We start from the raw sequence: 22251 nt of genomic DNA, 5'->3' as shown, positions 1-22251 counted from the left end.
AATCAATAACGTCACTGACAATCAGATTCTGACTACTAACTGACAGAACCACCGTTACTAGTGAGGCAAACAGTGTTGTGACTGCTTCAGACTTAAGCACAGTACTGTATGTCCCAAAACTGTGCAAAAACAAATACTCACACACACACACACAAGCACAGTGATCCAGTCATGTGTTGCTGTGCTCTCACGGTAGCTGCTGCAAGACTGAGTTGACCGCATGGTGATGGTTATCGCTCGTTACCACGGCAGCTCGAGGGCAGCTGGGGTTAGAGCTGCAACATGAGGGCAGCGGGCCTCGCTTCAGTGAAAAAGAGAAGAAGAAAGAGATATGGGGGATAGAGGGATGGAGGAAAAGAAAGGGAAGGTGGCAAATGAGCTGTGACTATAAACAAGAAGTCAAACAACAGCCCCAGTCTCTCGCCCCTTTCTTTCTGTCTATCTCTTTTGTCTCTTCTGTGTCTCACACTCACTCACTTTGAGGATACGGAAATGCATTAGTGCATGTGTGGCTGTGTGTTTTAGTGTGTTTGTTTATGTTTGTGTGGGGAAGGCAGACAGTTTGTCGACTCTGTCTGTTAGCCTGACCCCAAACACGAAGGCTCCCCTCATGCTCTACAAAGCCGTGGTCAGGATATGAAAACAAACAGCAGAAAGCACTGACCACTCTTCCATTCTGACTCGTATTGTGCTGTTGGTGTCTAATTTAAATGAGCCACTGAGCTTAGATTCTAGTTCTATGTGTGGTTCTGACCCTAAACTGCTTGTTTTTTTTCTTCCAGATCCTACCCCTCAGTGGTCCCCTCAGGGGTGGGACGCTTCTGACGGTTCAGGGCAGAAATCTGGGGCGCAGGGCTGAAGATGTAAAGGTGTCTATAGGGGACACGTCCTGCCGTGTGCTTCCTGGACGCTACACTGTTTCAACAGAGTGAGTACACAACCACACACACATACACACACATACACACTTTTGTATTTTTCATACTGCATGTGCAGTATCTTACCACCCATCTGAAAAAAGGTGTATGTTGCTGTGCTAAGTTCTAATCACAGTGAATGATGTGCTAATTACAGTATATTGCATGTACAGTAAATTACATGGTGGGTCTCAAGCATAAGCGCTAAATGGGAGAACGTACAGCAGGTTAGACTCAGCAAGCTTCATCCTGAAGTGCATTTGAAAACATGCTGAGATTTAAAGAGGAAAAAGGGACCTTTATGGTGTAAGTGTAGTGTTCACGCTAGACATTTTGTTCTGTATGGAAAACTTAGTGCACTCATTTGGATGGATCATGCAAGGCCCTTGGGCAAAAAAAAATCTGTTTGGACCCCCCACCCCACTCGCAGTCACCAACCATGACAAGAATATGAGTAGTGTTCTTAGTAAAGCTCATTGCAGAATGGTTAAATAATGAAAAACATTAATACCAGTTTATACCAGAGCTCTAATGTGGTTTGACACATTTTAAAAACAAACAGACAAACAAACAAACAAGCAAACAAACAAAACACTGACCCTTATTGACACAAAGGTTGTGAGTTAAAATCCCCAGCCATGCAACTTTGCCATCATTGGCAGGGGGTGGGTAGATGGCGTCCTCTCCCCTAATAAGTAAGGCCTAATACCTGGTTGACCTTTCTTGGACCACTGATCACTGCATACAAGGAACAATCTCACAATACCTGGCTGATATTTTGGAGATGCTAGCCATCAAATGCTTTCCACGTAGGAAGCAAATATTAATCTTTAAGGGTGAAGTAAAATAAAATGTCACAAAGAAATAAATTCTGGCTTAATATCATTTAAATATTAAACTATTTTAGATATGATATGCTTAGTTTATATTACTCAGTTCTGTATCGGCTTCTGTTTACACATCAGCCCTCAAAGTAATCACCCTTAATCCCTTTCTGTTTAAAAACTGTTGCTGTTTAATAAACCTGGGCTTAACTGGCTTAGCTAGTAATTTAAACTAGGTCTACTAGTATTATCATAGAAATATCAGATTTCTTTGTCAATATGTAGCCTAACTATTCTGTGGTGGATGCTGTTAGTCATAGCTTTATCTTTGGGGGAGAACATCAAAAGGAGAAGAGTACACCTGCCAGTGTTAATGCTAATTTTTCAACCAGCACTGCCACTCTCCATCTTCGTTGTTTTCCCCAAGTGCACTGAGCTGCAACCTGATTGGCCGACCTGATAAGAACCTCTGGCATATAAAAGTACTATAGTCGATGCTTATGACTGCTTGCCTTTGTATTCAATGTAAATGATATGCACTGGCATTTGAAGAAGAAAGTGGCTGGTGTGAACGCAGCCTTAGCTTCACTTTTCCTTCCAATTCAATTTAAAATGCTTCACACGTTTACCAGGAAATCCAAATCCGCACTCTTTCCCACCTTATGCAGTTGCTTATAAAGGTCCTACAGCACACTGTTCACACATGATCATGGTGTGATTGCTGGAAGGAAACTCTTCTCTTGCAGTTTGTAGAATGTAACACACAGCAGCTTCGCGTCTCTGTCAACCTGTCACCATGAGATCTTGCCTGACATCTAGGCCTTGCGATTGGCTGAATGGATCACCGTGGGTATGGTGCGGACTTGTGCATTGTGGTGGTCCCACAGAGGAAGTCCCCGACACTACAGTCATAATACACATGTGACTCACACACATATGTGTGAATGTGGCATCGCAGCTTACGCTGATTTACCCACAGTGTCAAAAGTAATGCTGTGAAGTGTGCTAAATAAATAAATAAATAAATACTTTAAATAGAGCCACCGAACGGCCACTGAAAACTAACACACACACACACACACACACACACTCATAGACATACACAGACACACTCCATCAGAGTGTGGCTAAACTGTGGCTACATATAATGACTTCCAGCCCCCTTATTAAAAGCAGACCTAAAAGTTTGGGTATGTCTGTGTGTGTGTGTGTGTGTGTGTGTGTGTGTGTGTGTGTACATGTCCTGCGGGAGTGAATCTTCTGGTCAATCAGTAAGGTAGAGTTGCCACCTGACTAAATAAACCAGCACTGTGCACCTGTGTGTGTGTATATGTATGTCAATGGGTACCTACCCTAGCGTATTACTAACACACTGGTATTCACTTGCTTGCAGCTGTATAAATGTGCACACACATGGCTAACATGGCTCAGTGCAGTTAAGACTGATGTCATTAAAGCTTAATTAGTCTCAATTCCTGGGTGTTAAAACAAATATCCGCATCTTACTCCCTTGGCTGTCTCATGTGTGTGTATGTGTGTGTTTGTGAAGCAGTGCACAACACATGATTAGTAACAGGGTGTTTAGCTGTTTAGCTGAGCTTTTACAAATTGGAAGAGACATTTAACAAATACTTAAACATCTGAAAGAGCTAGATGATGACCAGCACAAACTGTGCAGCAACAGATGAGCTCCCTACTCTGACTTTACAAGGTGGACCAACTAGGTAGGAGCGTCTGATAGAGTGGACAGTGAGTGGACACAGTGTTTAAAAACTCCAGCAGCACTGCTGTGTCTGATCTAATCGTACAGCGCAGTGCACAGCGACACACCACCGCCATGTGACTGTGTTACTGCAGTGCTGAGAATGAGCCACCACCCAAATAATAGCTGTTCTGTGGTGTGCGGGTTCTGTGGGGTCCTGACCATTGAAGAACAGGGTGAAAGGAGGCGGACAAAGTATGCAGAGAAACAGATGGACTACAGTCTGGAATTGTAGAACTACAGACTGCTCCTATACAGGAAGTGGAGCTTATCTTATGGGCCGAGTTCAACCAGGGGTGTTCATGGTATTCTGATATGACTGTGCATTTTTTCATAATAAATTGTTAAATTCAGCAAATAAATATAAATTGTGCTATAAAGTGGGCAGAAAATGTAATATTTCAGTTTTAGGTCAATTGTTCAATCGTTGCTGAATTATTGATTTACAAAATCAGCAAAAAAAGCTCTGTTTCATTTTCACCTGGATGTTTCTTGCACTTCAGGTTAGTGTGTGAAACTGGACCCTCTCAGTACACTCTTCAGAGCAAGGTGGAAGTCCGAGTGAGTGAAAATGGAATGGGTCATTCAAAAGAAGCCTTCTCCTATGTGGTACGTACGGTCTCTCTCTCTCGCTCTCTTTCGTTGCCTGTCTCTCTCTCTCTCTCTCTGTATGTGTGTGTGTTTAGCAAACTGTCACTGTCTTGAACGCTAACAGATGCTGATGGTATTCAGGCATGCGGGCATGCTTGGAATCATCCTAGATATTAAAAAAAAAAAAACACTTCTTGCCATTGTGTTGCTGTGCATGTGTGTGTGCGCCTGCGACGGAGGTACTGAAACACAGAACGCTCCATCTAAGCGTTTCTGTCATTCTCCGGCTTGTGCCAGCAAAAACAAGTGAGTGGGCTGCTCAAATGCAGAGCCATTAGCTGAAGTGGAGCCTTTGTGCTGCTTGACCTTGACCCTCTACTCTGCTCTCGAACAAACGCCTGAGCCGCCCGTGGAGTTTCCCTACTTGGGTAGTTTCCCTTCTTCAGTAGCGCTCACAAAGTAGGCTGTCAGCGCAGTATATGTGCTGGGTTTTAATAAATACTTTAAAAAATGAAATGAACAGATAAGTTAATATATGAAATAAAACTAATTCACTTACCCAAGCACAGCTGTAAGACTCCACAAGCTTTAGAAAATGCTAGCAAAAGTCTCATTCAGCCTAATGAGAACCTGGCTAGCAAAATTAATGTATAGAATCAGAGTGCATTATTTATTTCAGCTAATTTGCAAAATGTAAAAGGTGACCTTGGTGATTGGTGGCTTTTTATTATGTATAGTGGTGTAAAACTTAAGCATCACAAGGAAATAGCCACAAATTAGTAGATGCAAGAAGATGCAAAACAAAGCCACATGACATTAACTCAGCAGACTTGCACTGTTAGCTTTCCTCAGTATCAGAGAAACACTTACTGCAGTAAAGTTGCAGAAAAGTTGCAGAAAAGGCCTGACAAATACTCCTGGGAGCAAACAGCAGATATTTACAATGCTATGCAATTTCTATTAAAGACAATATCCCACCAGACATGGATGAGGTCAGGGTTGTGCCTGTTGTGTATATTGTGCCCTGTTGTCCGAAGAAGGCTGATCAGATCATTTTCGATTCCTCAGACAGTGCTTTGGCTGGATTGTGCCGAGTAGAGTCTGGCCATAGCTCATCAGTTTTTTCCCCTTTCCTGAGCTTTTGTTCCTCTGTAATGGAGGAAGAAGAGAGGGGATTTCTCTGACATTGTTCTACTGGAAGATCTCAAACTTGGGTTAGCAGCTGGAGTGAGTCATTTTGCGCTCGACTAAACGTGGTTGCTGAATGGGAAGGAATGTGGCGTTTGTGTCTGCTGTTCTAACGTGCTTCCTAATGTGTGTAATGAGTGTAATGTAACTCTTTAATGATCAGCAGTTTAAAAATAATCAGGGTGTTACTTGTGTTAATATAGAATGTAGAGTGTAGGTTAGAATACATGCATACTTTAGAATATTACGCAAACCATCAAGAACCTCACTTTTAGGGTGTTCTCATACTTAAGAACACACTAGTTGAGTTTACACCCAGAATCAACTCTTGCCTCATTTGGTGGATAGGTTTGCTTTTACATAGGAGAATTTCTGGAATGTGGATTGATTGCACAGTTTGATTGCACAACTTTGGAAGGTCCTTTACAGTTTTTGATAATAAATGAATGGCAATTGACAAATGGCTCATACTTTTATCATTGTTATGGTCCTCTGGCAGGCTACCAACCATCAGACATTAATAAAGAGAGAAGAAATAGAAGCCTTTATCATTATTATACATATACAGTTGGCTCAGCCTTACACAGCTGGGTCAGTTTTATACAGCTTGGGTCAGTCATGGAGCAGAGAGAGTTAAAGGCCTGGCTCAAGGACCCAACAGTGGCATCTTAGCAAACTAGGGTATTGAGACCACAATCCTGTAATCAATAACCAAGCGCACTAACCACTGAGCCACCACTGACCTAGAAAACGTTGTGCCTAGTGCCAAGAGGTTATTAGATGTGTGACCTCATGCAGGAAGCTGAGGGAGATTTTTTAGCTGTGTAAGACAAGATGTGCAGGGGCTTGCTCCACTTTCTGTTACCATTACAGAACCTGAAACAAGGAGTAACATACAAAATGTACCAATGAGCTGACAACTTTCACAACTCGCTGCGGACCACACCAGAGCTCGCTTGAAACGAATCCAACACAACCGTTTTCTGGACGATTAGGGAGCAGTACTCTGGAACACTTCCAGGCTTAAAAATAGCTTTCACAGTTGGCTAAATGTAACAAACTCCTTGAAGGTTGTGAGTATTAATTAACTGAAGTAATTTACATTTATTACATGACCACTTCCCAACCTCTGATAATCCCTTTACATTATGCAGGCTGTTTTTGTTACTGTGACTTTAGACTTAATGCATGTAAATGAGCTGACACTTCAGTCCTCATTTAAAAACAGTCCGGGCTGAAACACTAATTATAACACTCACCACGAAGCTACTGTATACCTGCTCATTCATGCAATTATCTAATCAGCCAAATGGAGGTGACAGAAAGGCAACGGTACCTCAGATAACCACTCTGTACTGTTTTGGTGAGATGGAAGCGTTACAACAGCGGAAGACGAAAATGTCGAGTTCCACTTCTGTCAGCCAAGAACAGAAAGCTGAGGATGCAGTACAGGCACAGGCTCACCAAAACCGGACAGATAAGGGCTGTAAACATAGCCTGGTCTGATTAATCTGATGATTCCTGCTGAGGCCCACAGATGGTGGAGTCAACAACAGGCCCTTGGACTCAACCTGCCTTGTGTCAACAGTCCAGGCTGGTGGCAGTGGAGTAATGGTGTGGGGAATGTTTTCTTGGCTCAGCTTGGGCAAAAGCTGCAGGAACAGTGCGATGCAGTCATGTCAAACTGGACGAGATTATCAATGGATTGTCTTCAGGCTGTTTTGAGAGCAAAAGGAGGTCCTACCCAGTGTTAGTATAGTGTTCTTAATACAAGGCTTGGTGAGTGTATGGACTGGGAAGGGAATAGTAGTATACTGAAACTTGATGTTTATGTATTATTGCAAACTCAAAAAAATCTGGGAAATACGTTTTTCCATCCTTTAGGCCATCTAACACTTTAGAGACATTAGAAACATATAAAAGCATGCTCTCTGAAATGCCCTTTTAAACACTGGAATGTAACAAATAACAAGAATGAATGTAAAAAGTTAAAAGCAAAGGGAAAGGAAAGGAAGGGAAGGAGCCGTCCCAGAAGAAAAGAGGATGTAAGCCTCCAAACGTCCCAACGTCCTTCCTCAAAATCCTTAACCCTCTCACTAAGCTCAGGAAACATCTGTCTTACCATCTCCACACACACACACACACACACACACACACACACACACACTTGCTGCTTCAGATATTTTACATCCTCAACTGATTCCAAGCTTCTACATTCACACTCACTCAAACACAAAGACAAAGCCACTCAGAGCCCCCCACCTCTTCACACCCCCAGCTCTCGACCCCACACAAACTCCCTTAAGCACTTAGGTACACAGACGCACAAAGGAAGTGATATCATGCAGCTATTTGTGTGTCCTTTATGTTTGTGTGTCTGAATGGGGCCTGTAAAATATGCCTGTTGCTGAGTTTGCTCAGTGTGTGTGTGTTCTGTATTTGTACATCTGCACCCTTGCCGTTAGACCTCCACGGTACATTGGCTTTGAGCGACAGTGCAGACCAGCAAGAGTGCTGGAGAGTTATTCTCTATTTATTTTATTAGGTGGGAGCTGTCAAACACAGAAGCACACACACACGCACACATATGAAAGACTCTCAGCTTTTCCATATGGTGATTTTATATAAAAATGTATGTCCCCCCACTGCATTTCTGCTTAATTCATGTCTGTATTGTTCTTTTAGACCTCCTTTCCTCTCAGTGCTCCTCTGCAATTTCTTTCTTAATCAACTTTGCTGTATTTCACACTTCACTTTACTCTGCTTGGCGACACTCAGACTGATTCCGCTTTTTATTTTCCTGAGTAGCTCTGGACACACTTTGGTGTGTTACCTGGTATCACTGGTTTAAGCCAATAAAGAGAAAAGGTCCAGCGTTGTGCAGCCTCATCTCAATCTACCCATCTGTAGCATCAAGGGGAGTAACTTTAACATGTTCCACATATTTATGCTGCACTTCATTTTCCTTGGAAGTCAGATGTCAGAGCTGGGAATGACGTCACACCCAAGTTGACCACGTTCCAGTTCAGTTGTACACTATTTCAAAACATTTCCAAAAACAGTTAGCTTTGAGTTTACCACAACTGCTCTGACCCTTTACCGGTGTTTCATGGCCGATTCTAACCAAATTAAGTCCCAGATTAGCATTCTTAGCAATACAGCTTAATAGCAAAACGTTATGAAGCAATTTGTGCATCCAAGCGTCATGGAAACACGTCCACAGATAGAAGCAGGACACTACTGTTTGACAATAATACTACTGCTTATATTACTGTTGACGTGTGGTGCGACCATCCTGGATTTGAGTTCAGGGTTAGTAAAGCTCTCCTGACTTTCTGAGCAGGAAATCCGACTTGTGAGGGTGTTCCAGTTGAAATTTTCTACTTATACATACTCTGACATCTCAAATGAAAATCAGGATGCATTCAAGTGGAACACAGCATTAGTGCAAGAACAGAGGAAATCATGTGCAGAAACACATTTTTAAAATAAATCCAAACCTCAAGAAAAGTCCCCATCTAGAGTAGAGAAAGTGAGACAGAGAGAAGGGTATAAAAAAGGAAATAAGGAGCTGTCCTAGAGGAGCGGTACGATAAGCCTACAAATGTCTCAAAATCCTTAACCCTCTCACTAATCTTACTTTTATAATAGAAGCCAATGGGCAGGTGCTTCAGTTCTGCTCTGTTCAAAGAACTGGGAAAGGACTGTCTTTGGTCTCTATGCGGTAGACGTGACAGATGGAGGTTAGGTTGTACAACACCAGAGTATTCCTTTAAACTCTCAGTGGCCAATATGCTGGCCTAGATTTTAAATGCCACACTGAAATGATGTGTCAAGTGGTTGTACCAAAATATGTCACATCAACACAGTTGCAACACTAGAAAACAGGTGATTTGACTTAAGTTAGTTTATTTGGTGCATTCAAAGATTGAATTAGTTGCATTTAAAGGGTTAGTTAAGCTTAACCCCTTAACACTCCAAGGCTTATTACACACTAAGGTGTATTACTCTGTAGTGACTATTACAGGGACTACAGGGACTTCTGTACAGACTGGTGGGACTATTCTTTGGTAACAGAAGTTTGTTGAACACTTTCGGCCTGCTGGCGGGACAATAGGCTGTCTAAGGTTACTGTTTAGAAACCTATTGTTTAGTAGGCTGTCCAGTACGTCATACAGCAAGATGCATCCAAGATTCTAACTTTTCCCCCACTTCTAATGTTTAGTCATTTTATTGAAGTGCAAACAGGTGGCACACTATCATCGTGTAAATTTAGTGTAGGATTGAAATAAATCTTAGGTTTAAAAGCTAAATAATAAGCCTGCGTTTTAAATATTAAACAAGAGAAAGGCTTAAAGATGTTTATTAAAGACTGCAGCTCCAAAACTAACTGTGTGCTCTGTCCTCCACCCTGCAGGACCCCAGTCTGCTTGATCTGACACCCAGAGAGGGGCCCATCGCTGGTGGAACAAGGCTAACCATCAAAGGGGTGTCCTTGGAGGCTGGATCTTCTGTTAACGTGAAGGTTAATGGCACTCAGGACTGTGACATTGACATGTAAGTATGTGCATGTGGGTGTGTGTAGTGAGAAGGAAGTTGACTATGTCTAAGTGAAATTGATACATTCAATTTCTTACTTTTGGGAAGAACTGTGGCAAAGATGGCAATGTTGGAAGCGCGGGGCGTGTTGTATGTCCTGGGAGGATGTTGCTGTTCATTGTGTGTGAGAGTGTTTGTCTTTGTTTGTAAGAGTGTGTGCAGTGTGTTCCTCTTGAGATTGTGCTACTAGTCCATTTATAGCAGTATTTCATAACACTGATACCCATCCCAAAACCATGCCATTATTGGTACTACCTACCCTCCGTTGTTTTACAGCCTGTCTGCTGAAATCATCCTTTGTGTGATGCCCCCGGCCGTGCCCGAACATGCCGAGGACGTGTCGGTGTGCGTGGAGTATGACGGGAGGCCCTGTGAGACACATCTCAGCCGTGTGTTCTCCTACAAAAATAACCCCACCATCAGCAACATCAAGCCAAGCAAAAGCTACCTGAGGTTAATTACACACATCACTTTGATACAACCTGCAGAAACAAAGTGATAAAGCCCCTATCAGTGACCACCGATCTGTATGTGTGTGTTTCAGTGGTGGCCGAATGATCTCTGTGATAGGTCATGGCTTTGATCTGGTCCAGACAGCCAAGTTGGAGATGGTGGGCATTGGTGAAATGGTAAGCGCTTTTTTTTTTTTGTACTGACCAACATAAGTTGTCCTTCTTCAAAGCCAGACAAATGTAGGCCAAGACTGCTGGATTCAAATCCAACATATGTGCTTACTGGACACTTTATTAGCAGCTGCAGCAGTTTATCTATACTTCTGTAGATGTTCAGTGCTAGCCTTCTCATCTTCTAGATCTTTATTAGAGCACCTTTTGGCTGGACATTAGTAGTGTGTTAAAACACCCAGAAAAAGCACACCTATCCATAACCGGGAATCCCAAAGAGCATAAGTGGCCTCTCTGTTTCTGGCTGGATAGGTTGGCCCTCCTTCTCCCCTATCACTCAGCATGATACTTACCAGTGCAGGTGTCTGTTAGCTGATGTAAAAGAAACTGCAAGTAGAATCCTGTATTAATAACACTATTTAAATGCATTTATAAGGGGTCATATGACATTCATAGTTCCTTACAATTCCTGGCATAATGCTGCATAGTTACTCCTTCTTACATAGTGAATATAAAGAAACAACAAATGACTATATGACTTCATACAGTCAAGTGTCATAACACTATAATGCACTATAACTACTATATGACACTTTGTAGAACACTGTCAGGACATTACATACTATTGAAGGTTACAGTTCATGTGTTTAATTTGTCAGCAGCTTCCATGTGACTTGTATGCCCTTTCTGGTTGGCAGGATTGCAACGTCCGGTCACCTACCCTTCTTCTGTGCCCCTCCCCTGCCGCCAGCCAGTCACAGCAGGTCTCAGCCCAGTTCAAACTGAATGGAAATTTGTACAGAGGGGAAAGCCAGGCCTCCTCTGGGCTCGACCTGGAGGAGGAGGAGGAGGAGCCTCACACAGGTCACTTTCCGTTCGAGTATGTGGAGGACCCGCAATTCTACACGGCCAGCAAAGAGAAACTCATAAAGCACCATCCTGGAGAACCTCTCTTACTTGTCATCAATGTGAGTGAATATTGTTCTCCATGTCCTTTTTGTGAAATGAGTGTAGATCAGAGAAGGTTGATTGTAGATGTACACATTTACACAAGTCAGGAATGTCACTTGGAGTCATAGAACAGAGATTTGACACATCAGACATAGTCAGAATTTTGAAATCCCATTCACCAGCATTTAAACCGCAAGCCTAGGTGCAACTTACTAACCAAAAATGACCAGTTTAATGACATCATTGAAAGCCCAATATTGACATTACCTAAAGCCCTCCATTAAATATACCAATAAAACATCACACACACATATACAGACACACACACACATTACACACACAGACATCAAAGAGATTTCTTATGCCAAACACGATCCCCTTCTAAAAGCGGCCACCCGGCTTACCTCCTCTGTACAGCCTTCTCTAAGGCTCTTTGTGTCTATGTGTGTGTGTGTGTGTGTGCTTGTGCATAAGGCACACGGTTTCCTCATGGCTATAATAACAACATAAAAGGGCACTGCTGGATCCCGTACCCGCACACACTTGTCAGGAAACTGCAGAGACGTGCGGAGACGTGCGGATCTGTGTGGTCGAACGCTTGCAGCTTCTTGAAGGGGGCCTGACAGGAAGTCTGTAACAGGGGTCGAAGTGTTGATTTCCTGCTGAAAGAATGAGGGGATGAGGAAGGATGGAGCAGAGGTGTGTCTGAGCTTTGAGCCAGAGAGGATGCATGTATTCAGCTGGGCAGAAAGACTATTTCACTGGTTTCCACTGATCACTTAAACAGGTGGAGAGACTGGGTGTGTGTATATGGTACTATGCACGGCTGACCCCCGACTATTGTTTAAAGCTGTTTATCTCAGCAGTGAGTGTGGCTTTACCTGTATAAACACCATATATCACATTCTATCACTGTGGCCTGTCAGTACAGTTAGAAGAACACAGGCTTGGTTGGGGGCTTCTCTGAGAATTCCAGCCACTGTATGGATTAGATCAGTCCCAGCAGCTCGCCTGATGAAGGTCAACTGGACTTTGGAGGAGAAAGTGTAGCTGACTGAGCTTGGGAAAGGGTTAACTAGCAAAGTGCGTGCGGTTAAATGTCGAGTGTGTTTGTGGGAGAGTGAGAGAGTGAGGGAGAAGTTGTTTACTCGGTTCCAGTTTTGATTTTGCTGGAATGTGGATGTCATTTGCAGCATTCCTGTTTTGACTCGGACAAAGAGGATGTAAATATGTGTGTATGATGACACAAAGGATGGAAATATGCCTGTTTGTGTATGTGTGCACTTACCCATGCATTGTCCTTAGAGGGTGTATATTCAGATTTTTGTCCACAGAACTGGGAAATGTATATATGTGTGTGTGTGTGTATGTGTATGTGTTTGTGTGTGTTTGTGTGTGGGCGTGAGGAAGTGTTTGTTGATGGGTGGTTGGTAAAGGGAATGGGACACAGCCCCTAGAGTTTAATCAGAACTTCCGGAAACTCTTCCTTTTCAGACACTGCCCTGTCCCCCATACACACACACACACACACACACACACATAAATTGCTTAAGGGAGGAGGACAGAACATCTGTTCCATACACACACACACACACAAACACATACACACACATAAACACTCAAAAACAAATCATTCCATCAATGTTCTCCTTTGTTTTTGCTCTGTTAAGTTTACATACAAAGCCCTCCAGCCCTTCATCAGCGGTCGGAAACTGACCACTGATCAACGGGGTAAAGAGGAGTGAACAAATCAAAATCAAAAAGTTAAAAATGAGGTGGAACAACCGATGTGATTTTTTAACTGTTCAGACAGTAGAAATTCCAATCTACTCAAAATCTGATTAGCGCTGCCAGTCTAAACACACTGAATTGTCCAGGACCCATGAGCTATGAGCTATGAGCTAGTGAGTGGCAGGTAGTCACCATAGTCAAGCTGTCTTTTTTAACACAGTGTTTTTCTTTTGTTTTGCCTCTGAAACAGAAAGGGCCGAGCCAGCTGGATCTTACAGAGGAGGAATACTCTGTCAAGATTGGCTCTGACGTCTGTGACATCACCTTCAATAACGAACAGATGATCTACTGCACCATCAACAGGACACTGAGTTCCAGGACAGGAGAGCTGCCCGTCACTGTGAGTTGATCCCTGATTAAGTGATTTAATTTCACATCTAATGTAACATTAGACTTCCTATTTCTTCCTTTTTTTATATGACATGTCAAATTGGGGTCCACCTAGAGGAGAGGTGTACGGTGGCATTTTATGCTTTAAAAACTGGCAAAAAACTGTAGAAAACCACCAACCTGGCAACCATGATGGCAGGTGCTCGCCTCATAGTGGCCAAACTCAGCATGAACAAATAATCATGACAGCCTGACTTTCCTACTTCAGTCATATGAGAAGCTGATTGGATGGTTTGTTTGGCCAACAACCCCTATATGTGATTTATCCAGTTAATTAGCATGTGATAAGCTCTGAATACCCTCATCATGCTGTTGAGCGTGGGCAGTGGTACCAGCAGCAGTAACAGAAACTACGTTACCCACGTGCCCCTGTGAGAATCACTAGAGAAGCCAGGGCTTTTACGTGCTATTAAGCTCTCAGAAACAAACCTGCATCGAGCTGAAATACATTACACACACACACACACGCACGTGGACCCTATCAACGTGTCCCATCATGTTTTAGTGACATGGAGGACAGCACACACCCAGCGCAACAGTAAACCACTCCCAGAGTGTGTTTTATCTCCCCTGTTTATCTCCCCGTCTTTATCCTGCCTCCTCTGATTTGCAGCCCTCTCTGCGTGAGTAGCTGAAAGCAGGCGCTGATGGAGTTGCCGTTGTTTTGACTCTGAAGATAATTCCACCATCAAAATAAGCGCTAATCAAGCCCATACCAGATCCAGCGGTGCTTTTCTGAGGCTGTGTGGAAGTCCTTCTTTTCCTTTGTTAAGGATTATTGTGGAAAGACAAGCAGCTATATTTAACCTCGCTCGCTCTATTAGCCACGGCCTGCTGATGGTCTCACCAGCCACTGATGCAGCTAACAAACGAGAGCATGAGTGAGACTGAACACTCTCTCCCGGGAGTTGGCAAAAGATGGAATGTCTGACAGGAATTCCAAACCCGTCTACTTACCCAGGATTACAAACACGAGAGAGCAGACAAGGCCAATGAGGCGGGCAGGTCAAATGTCAAGTGAAATCTCATAACACAGGGGGTTTGTGTGTGTGTGTGTGTGTGTGTTCTCAGGAAGGCCTACTTTAACATCTACTCAGCAGCACGGCACAAACTAACACAGGGTAAAGTGCAGTTAAACAGGTCCATGGAAAACATACTTCTCATGATGGCCATGTTTGAGCAGATATTCCTCAGGAATCATCCAGTTCTTGAAACAGAGTTGCTACTTTATTTTATTAATCCCCTGACTGGTGGCTGTAATTTAGCACCGTTTTGAAGCATGTAAATAACTCACTGTGAGAGCTAGCCAGGCTCCACATGATTAGTGGGGTTAGTGCTAAAGCAGTACTGCAACTACACTTTTAGAAATTGAGCGATGCCACTTTTGATTCCATAAAAGACATGAGAGCTAGATGTGTGAGTGTGAAGAACCTTGTAGGGGTCTAAAAAGTCACTTGAGGTAAAGTGTCTGTCTCTCACATCTCTGTTATAAACATGGTTCATTATGGAACCAAAACGTGTTAGCCTCCCAGTGAAAACAATGAGAAAGTCTATATCCGAATGCTCTGTCCATATCCGTAATTAATGTTAAGCAGAAATGAGCCTTTATTTGGCTATGCCAAGAAAATACATAGGGCCCCTTAAATAGCTCATAATAGTGTTACGACCATGTGGTGTGCAATTGAAGGCAATGTGGTTAGAGATGTCTGATATCAGGTACGAATATCGGACTGATATCAGCAGAAAATACTGGATTGGAAAATAAAAAAATGTAATGAATCTGTTCCTGGAATCTAGCCTGAAACAGCACGCACTCGCTGTGTGATGTCATGGTGTTAGTTGTGTGTTTCAATTCTCAAAAACCTTCCTTCTACTCCAATTTTCTGATTATAATGATGTGTTTTTTATACCATGACACTTTTACTTTTGCGAATGGCAAGCAGTATGACCCAGGATTCAAACCAGCAATCCTCTGATCATAGTGGCAGCGCCTTAGTCCACTGAATAACTCAATTTAAAGTGTATTTTTTATGGTAAGAGGATCAGATCAGTATCTGAAGGTGGTGTCGCATCATCTGTAGCGACAGCCTCCCTTGTGGGAATGTCCTAGAGTTACGATTTCTCTGGTTCCTCTTTGACAGTGACAGTGCACACAGTGCTGGAGAGCACTGGAGAGCATTCAGTAATAATTCTTTATGCTTCATGCTTGCTGTTTAATGCTCTTCATTTTTTCTGGGATAGTAGGCTATTTATAAATATGTGTGAGAAACCGTGTGTCTGTGAGAAAGAAAGAGAGAGAGAGAGATAGAGAGAGAGAGCAGTGGCTAGGGATCAAGAGAATCCTTGAAGTTGAAGCAGAAAGCGTAAGGCTGTAAATCTGCTGCTTTACACACTGTTCATTAACTCCGGCAATAACAAACCCATGATGTCATTTATTATTAATTATTTCTCACCCATCACTCACAGAGACAGGCAGAGGAATTCTGCCAACAGTGCAGATTCTCAGCTTTCAACCCATACCACACTTGTGTGTGTGTGTGTGTGTGTAAGTAGACAAGGAAATATTCTGTGAGGATTTGAGTGTGATGGAAAGTTAGTGTTGTGTTTACAGTCTTTGCCCTTCACAGGTAATTCACTACCTGATGAAATACACAGTTACACTGTAATAATGTGGAGGAGGTAAAGCAGAGAGTCTCAATGAACAAGTGTTCATAAGAGAGAGTAAACAAATGATGCTGCTGCCTGAGGGAGGGTGTTGTTATGGGTCAGGAGGACAGGGATACGTGAGCTTACTCAGTACTACTCATAGGGGGTTCTAGAAAAACAGAAACAAAAGTCCTTACACTCCACTCTGTGTGTGTGTGTGTGTGTTAGAAATCATTACATGAGTAGCACAGTTTGGGGAACGAGTTGTTGTGGTTGTGAACAGTAAGGTTTTGATCAGTATTTTGGGGATTTTACATTCCAGATCCAGTAATAAACATGCATGAGATCATATGACAGTGTTCTAATCTATTACACTATTAGGTATTTTATTATTAAGATCAAGTGATTATTATTACAATTATTAATCATTTTTTTCTTATCGTATTTTCTACCTCTCTCTTTCTTTGTCTCTCTCTCTCTCTCTCACTCTCTCTCAGGTGCATGTTGGTCATTTCCATAAACAGATAGCGGTGGTTCAGATGGGTGGCAGTGAGCTGGCCATCATCGTCACTGTTGCGGTCTGCTGTGTCCTTCTACTGCTCTGTACTGTGGGTAAGTGTGTGTGTGTGTGTGTGTGTGTGAGAGAGAGAGAGAGAGAGACAAAGAGAGAGAGAAAGAGAGAGAGAGAAACAGAGAGAGAGAGTGTTAATGATGGACAGTCTGTCGTCGTGGAGACACATGCTCCAGATGTGGGTGAGATAAAAGGGGTACAGCAGGGTCAAGGCTTCTCCCGACAGTTGGCACACACACACACACACACACACACACACACACACACACACACACACACACACACTCATACATCCACTCACACACACAGGCGAACACAAAGCCCTCAGTGTTCTCTGTGGTGTCTGTTGTTGCTCTTTAATCTCAGCGAGTGCAGTGAATAAAGCAGTCAACTGAATGTGTGGACCTGAGCCACTGCAGGGTCTTTCACTGTCACAGCAGACACACCACATTCTCAAGCTCAACTCTGTTCATTTTTGCCAATAATAGCTTTGATATATAGTAGATATCGTTTAAAGGCCTTTGCTTTTGTGATGTCACAACTATCACAACATTTACGTATACACTACATGTCCAAACGTTTGTGGACACCCCTGCTCATAAATGCATTCAATGTTTTTAGTGACACTCATTGCTGACACAGATGTGCAAAGCCTTCCCTGGACAGTAGAGACAGTTACTCTAACAAAAGCAGGATACACTTTTGATTTCGGAGGAAACAATGAAAGAGCTGGTGTCCCAATACTTTTCTCCATGTAGTGTATTTTCCTATTCAGCCTACAGCAGTTTAGCCCCGCCCATGTATGCTGAAGTTATAAGGAGTGTTTCAAAAACAGCCTGAGAGGGGTTATAAAATCACATCACACAAGCATCAAAAGTGGACATCAAAGGGACGAACTGTAGGATAGAGTCCTTTAATGTGTAAATCTCTCTCTCTCTCCCTTTTTCTCTCTCTCTTTTTCCCTCTAGCACTGGTGGTGTACTGCACTAAGAGTCGCAGGGCAGAGCGATACTGGCAGAAGACGCTCTTACAGATGGAGGAAATGGAGTCACAGATAAGAGAGGAGATACGCAAAGGTAACACATACACACACACATGCGTGTGTGTGGGGATGTAGACTTTTGAATGAGTTTTAAATGAGCGAAAATCTCATTACAAGCACTTTTGTTTACAAGAGAGTGAAGGAGACGTGGATGAACGTGTGTGTGTGTGCACGGATCCCCCTCCATAAGAAGAGCTGGTGCTCGTGTGTAGAAGGAGAGGAGAAAGGCATAGACAAAAGACTGTGTGTGTGTGTGTGTGTGTGTGTGTGTGTGTGTTTGTGTGTGTATGTGAATGTGGGTGTGTGTGCGCATGCATGGATGTGTGTGTTTAGTGTTCCAAGGGGTATAATGTTCAAGTCTGAAGGCCTTGCTGTGTCTCGACAGATTTATAGCCAACAGAGAGAGCGAGTAAACGAAAAAAGAACAAGGGTAAAAGGGCTGAGAGATAGAAAGACTGAGGGAGGAACAGGGAGAAAGAGAAGAAGAGAAAGAAAATAAGGAGAGAGAGAGATAGAGAGAGGGGGGGGGTAGGAAAGAACAAATGACACAAAGTTGGAGAAAGAGAAGAAGGAAACGAGAAAAGACAGAGAAAGTGAGAATGGACGAGAGACAGAAAGGCAAAAAGAGAAAAAGAGAGAGGGACAGAACAGGAGAAGAGATAAAGAGAGGGAGGAAAAAAGAGAAAAAGAGAGGGGGGGAAGGGGTGAGAGAGGGAAGGAGTGAGAGACAGCAAAAGAAGGGGAAAACAGAATGGAAAGGGAAATAAAAGAGAGAGAGAGAGACAGAGAGGGCATGCAAATGAAAGAAAAACAGAGAGTTGTGTGTGTGTGTGTGAGCATGGATGAAGTGTGTGTGACTAAGGCGAGAGGAAGGGAACGGTCAGAACACACCCCTGAACTCCAGTCAAATTGAGGGTCAAACTGAGAGATACGGGCACTGGAGTCAAAGGTCATGAGATATACTTGACATTCAAAAGGAGGAGCTGGTGGACTCGGTTTCAGACAAACGTGTGTGTGTATGTAGATGTGTTTATGTATGTGTGTGTGTGTGTGTGTGTTAGTATAGTAGGTGGAAGTATAGGTTGATACATCTTTAACGGACAGAACAGAAGTGATGTGTTGAATTGATTTGTTTCAAATGATTCACTGATTCGTTTCCACATGAACAAAAAATATAATATCCAAATCAATTTCTCCTCCTTATATTTGCTTCTGTTACGAATCCTGATCTAATATATTTTATTCATGTGGAGAAGATAATGAGTCCTCTGGTAGTCCCATCTGGAGGCTTGTGCATGTGTGTGTGTGTGAGAGGTTTTGGTCAGGGACAGTAGAGTGACTCTGTGGATGTGAACCAGAGAGTCAAACTGTAGTTAATAGAAAGTAGAAATGAACCTCATTGACCTCTTTAAACCTGGTGACCACTTTAAATGTCTGTGTGTATGTGTGTGTGTGTGTCCAGTAAAATAATAAAAATCTCACCCTTATCCGCAATGCAACCCCCCCCCCCCCCCGCCCAAACCCTCCAGCATCCGGTCAGGCGTGTTTCTACGGTGACAGGCTCCACAAACACACGCAAACACACTTTTTGCATCCTGTGTTGAAAACAATACGAGGAGCGCTTACTTCCTGTCTTCTCCCTCTAAAGAGGCACCCACGCTTGCTTTCCCAACACTGCTGGTCATGTATTAGACACACACACATACACACACACTCACACAATAGGTCTTAAGGCAGTTGGGTTAGCCAAAAATCTTATTCACACAAATTTTCCCTTACCCTAAATGTAGATCAGCTGAGACATGTCCGAAGTTTGCACTGGAGCTGTGTGGCTGACAAGCTAACAAGTAATGGAAGCCTATGTACACCAGTTAGCACTGTGCAAACTGCTCAAACAACTCATCACACACTTACCTCAGACCATTTTGAGTAAATAAATAATATCAAATAAGCCCTTTTTACACTGAAATCCCGGGACATTACTGGGACATTTTTACTGTTAATGCTCAGGCTCTGCGTTATTCACCCATGCAGCTTAAAGGGTATTTTGCTGGGATGTTTGCAGCCATACTTGTCATGAAATTCCTGATAAACAGGATGTGATGAGCTCAGCATAAATGGCCAGCAGCTTCTTCATTTCTAAATCATGCACAAAATACACTTCCACAACTCTTTTTCTCTTGAATCAACCAGAAACTCATGCGAAGGAATCAAGCACCTTGCTTATGTGGTTTCTTCCTTCCTTTCTGTCCAGCAGTTTGCTAAGACCTAATAAACCTGCCAATGAACAGGTGAGCTTCAGCAGGAAAATCACAGAAAACCTGTGCAGGAATCTGGCCCTGCATGAACAGATCTGTCCACATCTATTTGAGGTTACTTTGCAAATCCACATATCCAGTTTTTAAGCTTCTGTTTAGTAGGGCTGGGCAATTTGATGACATGATATCGTAATCGTGATCAATATATCACACTATGCTTTTCTCAGTTGATCATGATACTGTATAAAGTAAATTTACAGTAACTAAGTAATTACAGACAGAGGCGGATTGAGGCATGGGCAACCTGGGGGAGCTAGCCAGGGGGGCATCTTGTCAGGGATATCATCATGTGGCTGTGTGGGTCAATTAACCTGGTTAGAGTGGGCGCCCTGATTCTAGTTTGCAAGCTAGGAAGGAAGGCTACTGCCTGGGAAAGTCTCCCACTGATTAGGTTGACCTCAGGTTTCCCCATTGGAAGCCCAGATTAAGTGGGAATCTATCAAACTTTGTACAGTACAGATGCAATTAGTAAAGTCTGTCATGCTACAAAATAAACCACACTCTGTCAGATAATGTATAGTTATATATACAGCCCCATAGTTTAGGTAAGATGTGCTGCTAATAAATAAAAAAAGCTTTTTTTCAGATATTATGTTCTGTTTTCAGGTTTCTACTGTAAAATAGCTCCACACTGCAGACTCTAAACTTTTTTATTTACCTTCTGTAAACATCCTCAGTCCTGCCGGCTGGGCAACAGTATCCGTTAATGGCGTCTTGAGGATACACATGGTGCTCTGAACTCTGTGGTTGAAACTGGTTAGAACCTGATTAGGATAGAAAACATTAAAATATGCATGGATTGGCCTGGGATCGTAATTTCCCTAGTATATATGTTATTAAATGTCTTTTCTTATTTTTTAAAGCTTCTCAAAACAAAATATCATGATTCATATCACATGAAAATATTGTTGTGAAATACTCGGATACTATATATTTGCTAGTTGTTTAGTACATTAGCCGAAACCAGACATGAACTTCAGACACTAAAGGTCAGAACAAAAGGGCTGATGATTTACATTTGGAGTAAAGGGGAAAACTGTGTAATTTAGACTTTTGCTAGAAGTGTTGTGAAAGAATAACCCCAACTGGCCTCAGGTCACTCTAAAGAACCCAACTGCATCACTGCACTCATGACAACTGAAGCAAAACAGCTCTGCTGACATGACCCAACCATGTTTGTGTGTGTTTATTGACCAGTATCGCTGACTCGACTGTTTTGGCTTTGGCTTTTAGCTCTTATTCTTGTTCTTGTTCTGTGGCTGAATGTAGTTTGGTACTGTGATGCAGCGCTGTACTGTAAGACGTTCAACAATCACAGTCAGTGTTTGTTGATTGACAGTAATTCACAGTTAGGTTCTGTCAGTAATCTGATGCCTCTTTTAGACTTTAGCTACTTAGGTCAGGGAGCTGTAATGGCTTTCTGAACAGAGCAACGCTGGCTGTTGTTTGGTTTCACTGCACACTGTGTATGTGTATGCGATGTCTCACATCACACACACACACACGCAGCACACATGGTATAGACATTAGAAGTTCTTATTTTAGCTGGCCATCTTCACTGAGTGTGATGCACACACACAGGATTAAGAGCTGAGGGAGGGATGTATTGGAAACGATTTGGAAATCTCTGGCGAGATTTCACACACAGACACACACACACACACACACTAAGTTCCATTGCCTTTGTGGTCACATTAACTTTATATTTGTTTTTCTTTCTTTTTTTCCTCCACATTGAACAAACCACAAGTTTCCACATAATGTATATTGTCTCTGTGTAAGTGTGTTCATTCATTCCCATTCAATCACATCAGTTGAAAGTACTCTGGGCTTTCTTGTCATAATAAAATAGCTATAAATTTATAGACAGGCAGCTGACAAGGAAAATAAACTACAAAAACAAGCTACTAAAAGATTAACATAAATCACTGTTACAGGCAAATGAATTAGCCTTCATACTGAAAGCTGCGTGAGTGGAGTAGATAAACAGTCGGACGTGGAGTCGGGTGAAGTCTTGTTGGTCAGGGGAATTGGACAG

General features: G+C 42.7%; 1 protein-coding gene across 1 annotated transcript in view; it reads left to right on the top strand.

The window, feature by feature from the left end:
- Positions 1-22251, top strand: part of plxnd1 (plexin D1) — a 90675-nt gene that overhangs the window by 48749 nt on the left and 19675 nt on the right. The window contains exons 13-21 of the mRNA XM_072682227.1: positions 783-928; positions 4007-4112; positions 9700-9839; positions 10158-10334; positions 10426-10510; positions 11203-11472; positions 13437-13586; positions 16780-16894; positions 17822-17929. Coding sequence (XP_072538328.1) covers positions 783-928; positions 4007-4112; positions 9700-9839; positions 10158-10334; positions 10426-10510; positions 11203-11472; positions 13437-13586; positions 16780-16894; positions 17822-17929 — 1297 coding nt within the window. The remainder of the gene's footprint in view (positions 1-782; positions 929-4006; positions 4113-9699; positions 9840-10157; positions 10335-10425; positions 10511-11202; positions 11473-13436; positions 13587-16779; positions 16895-17821; positions 17930-22251) is intronic.

This window comes from Salminus brasiliensis, chromosome 6, assembly GCF_030463535.1.
Source record: "Salminus brasiliensis chromosome 6, fSalBra1.hap2, whole genome shotgun sequence".
In the NCBI taxonomy this organism is placed as follows: Eukaryota; Metazoa; Chordata; class Actinopteri; order Characiformes; family Bryconidae; genus Salminus; species Salminus brasiliensis.
The sequence above is the reverse complement of the archived record's forward strand: the minus strand, read 5'-3'. Positions and strand labels throughout refer to the sequence as shown.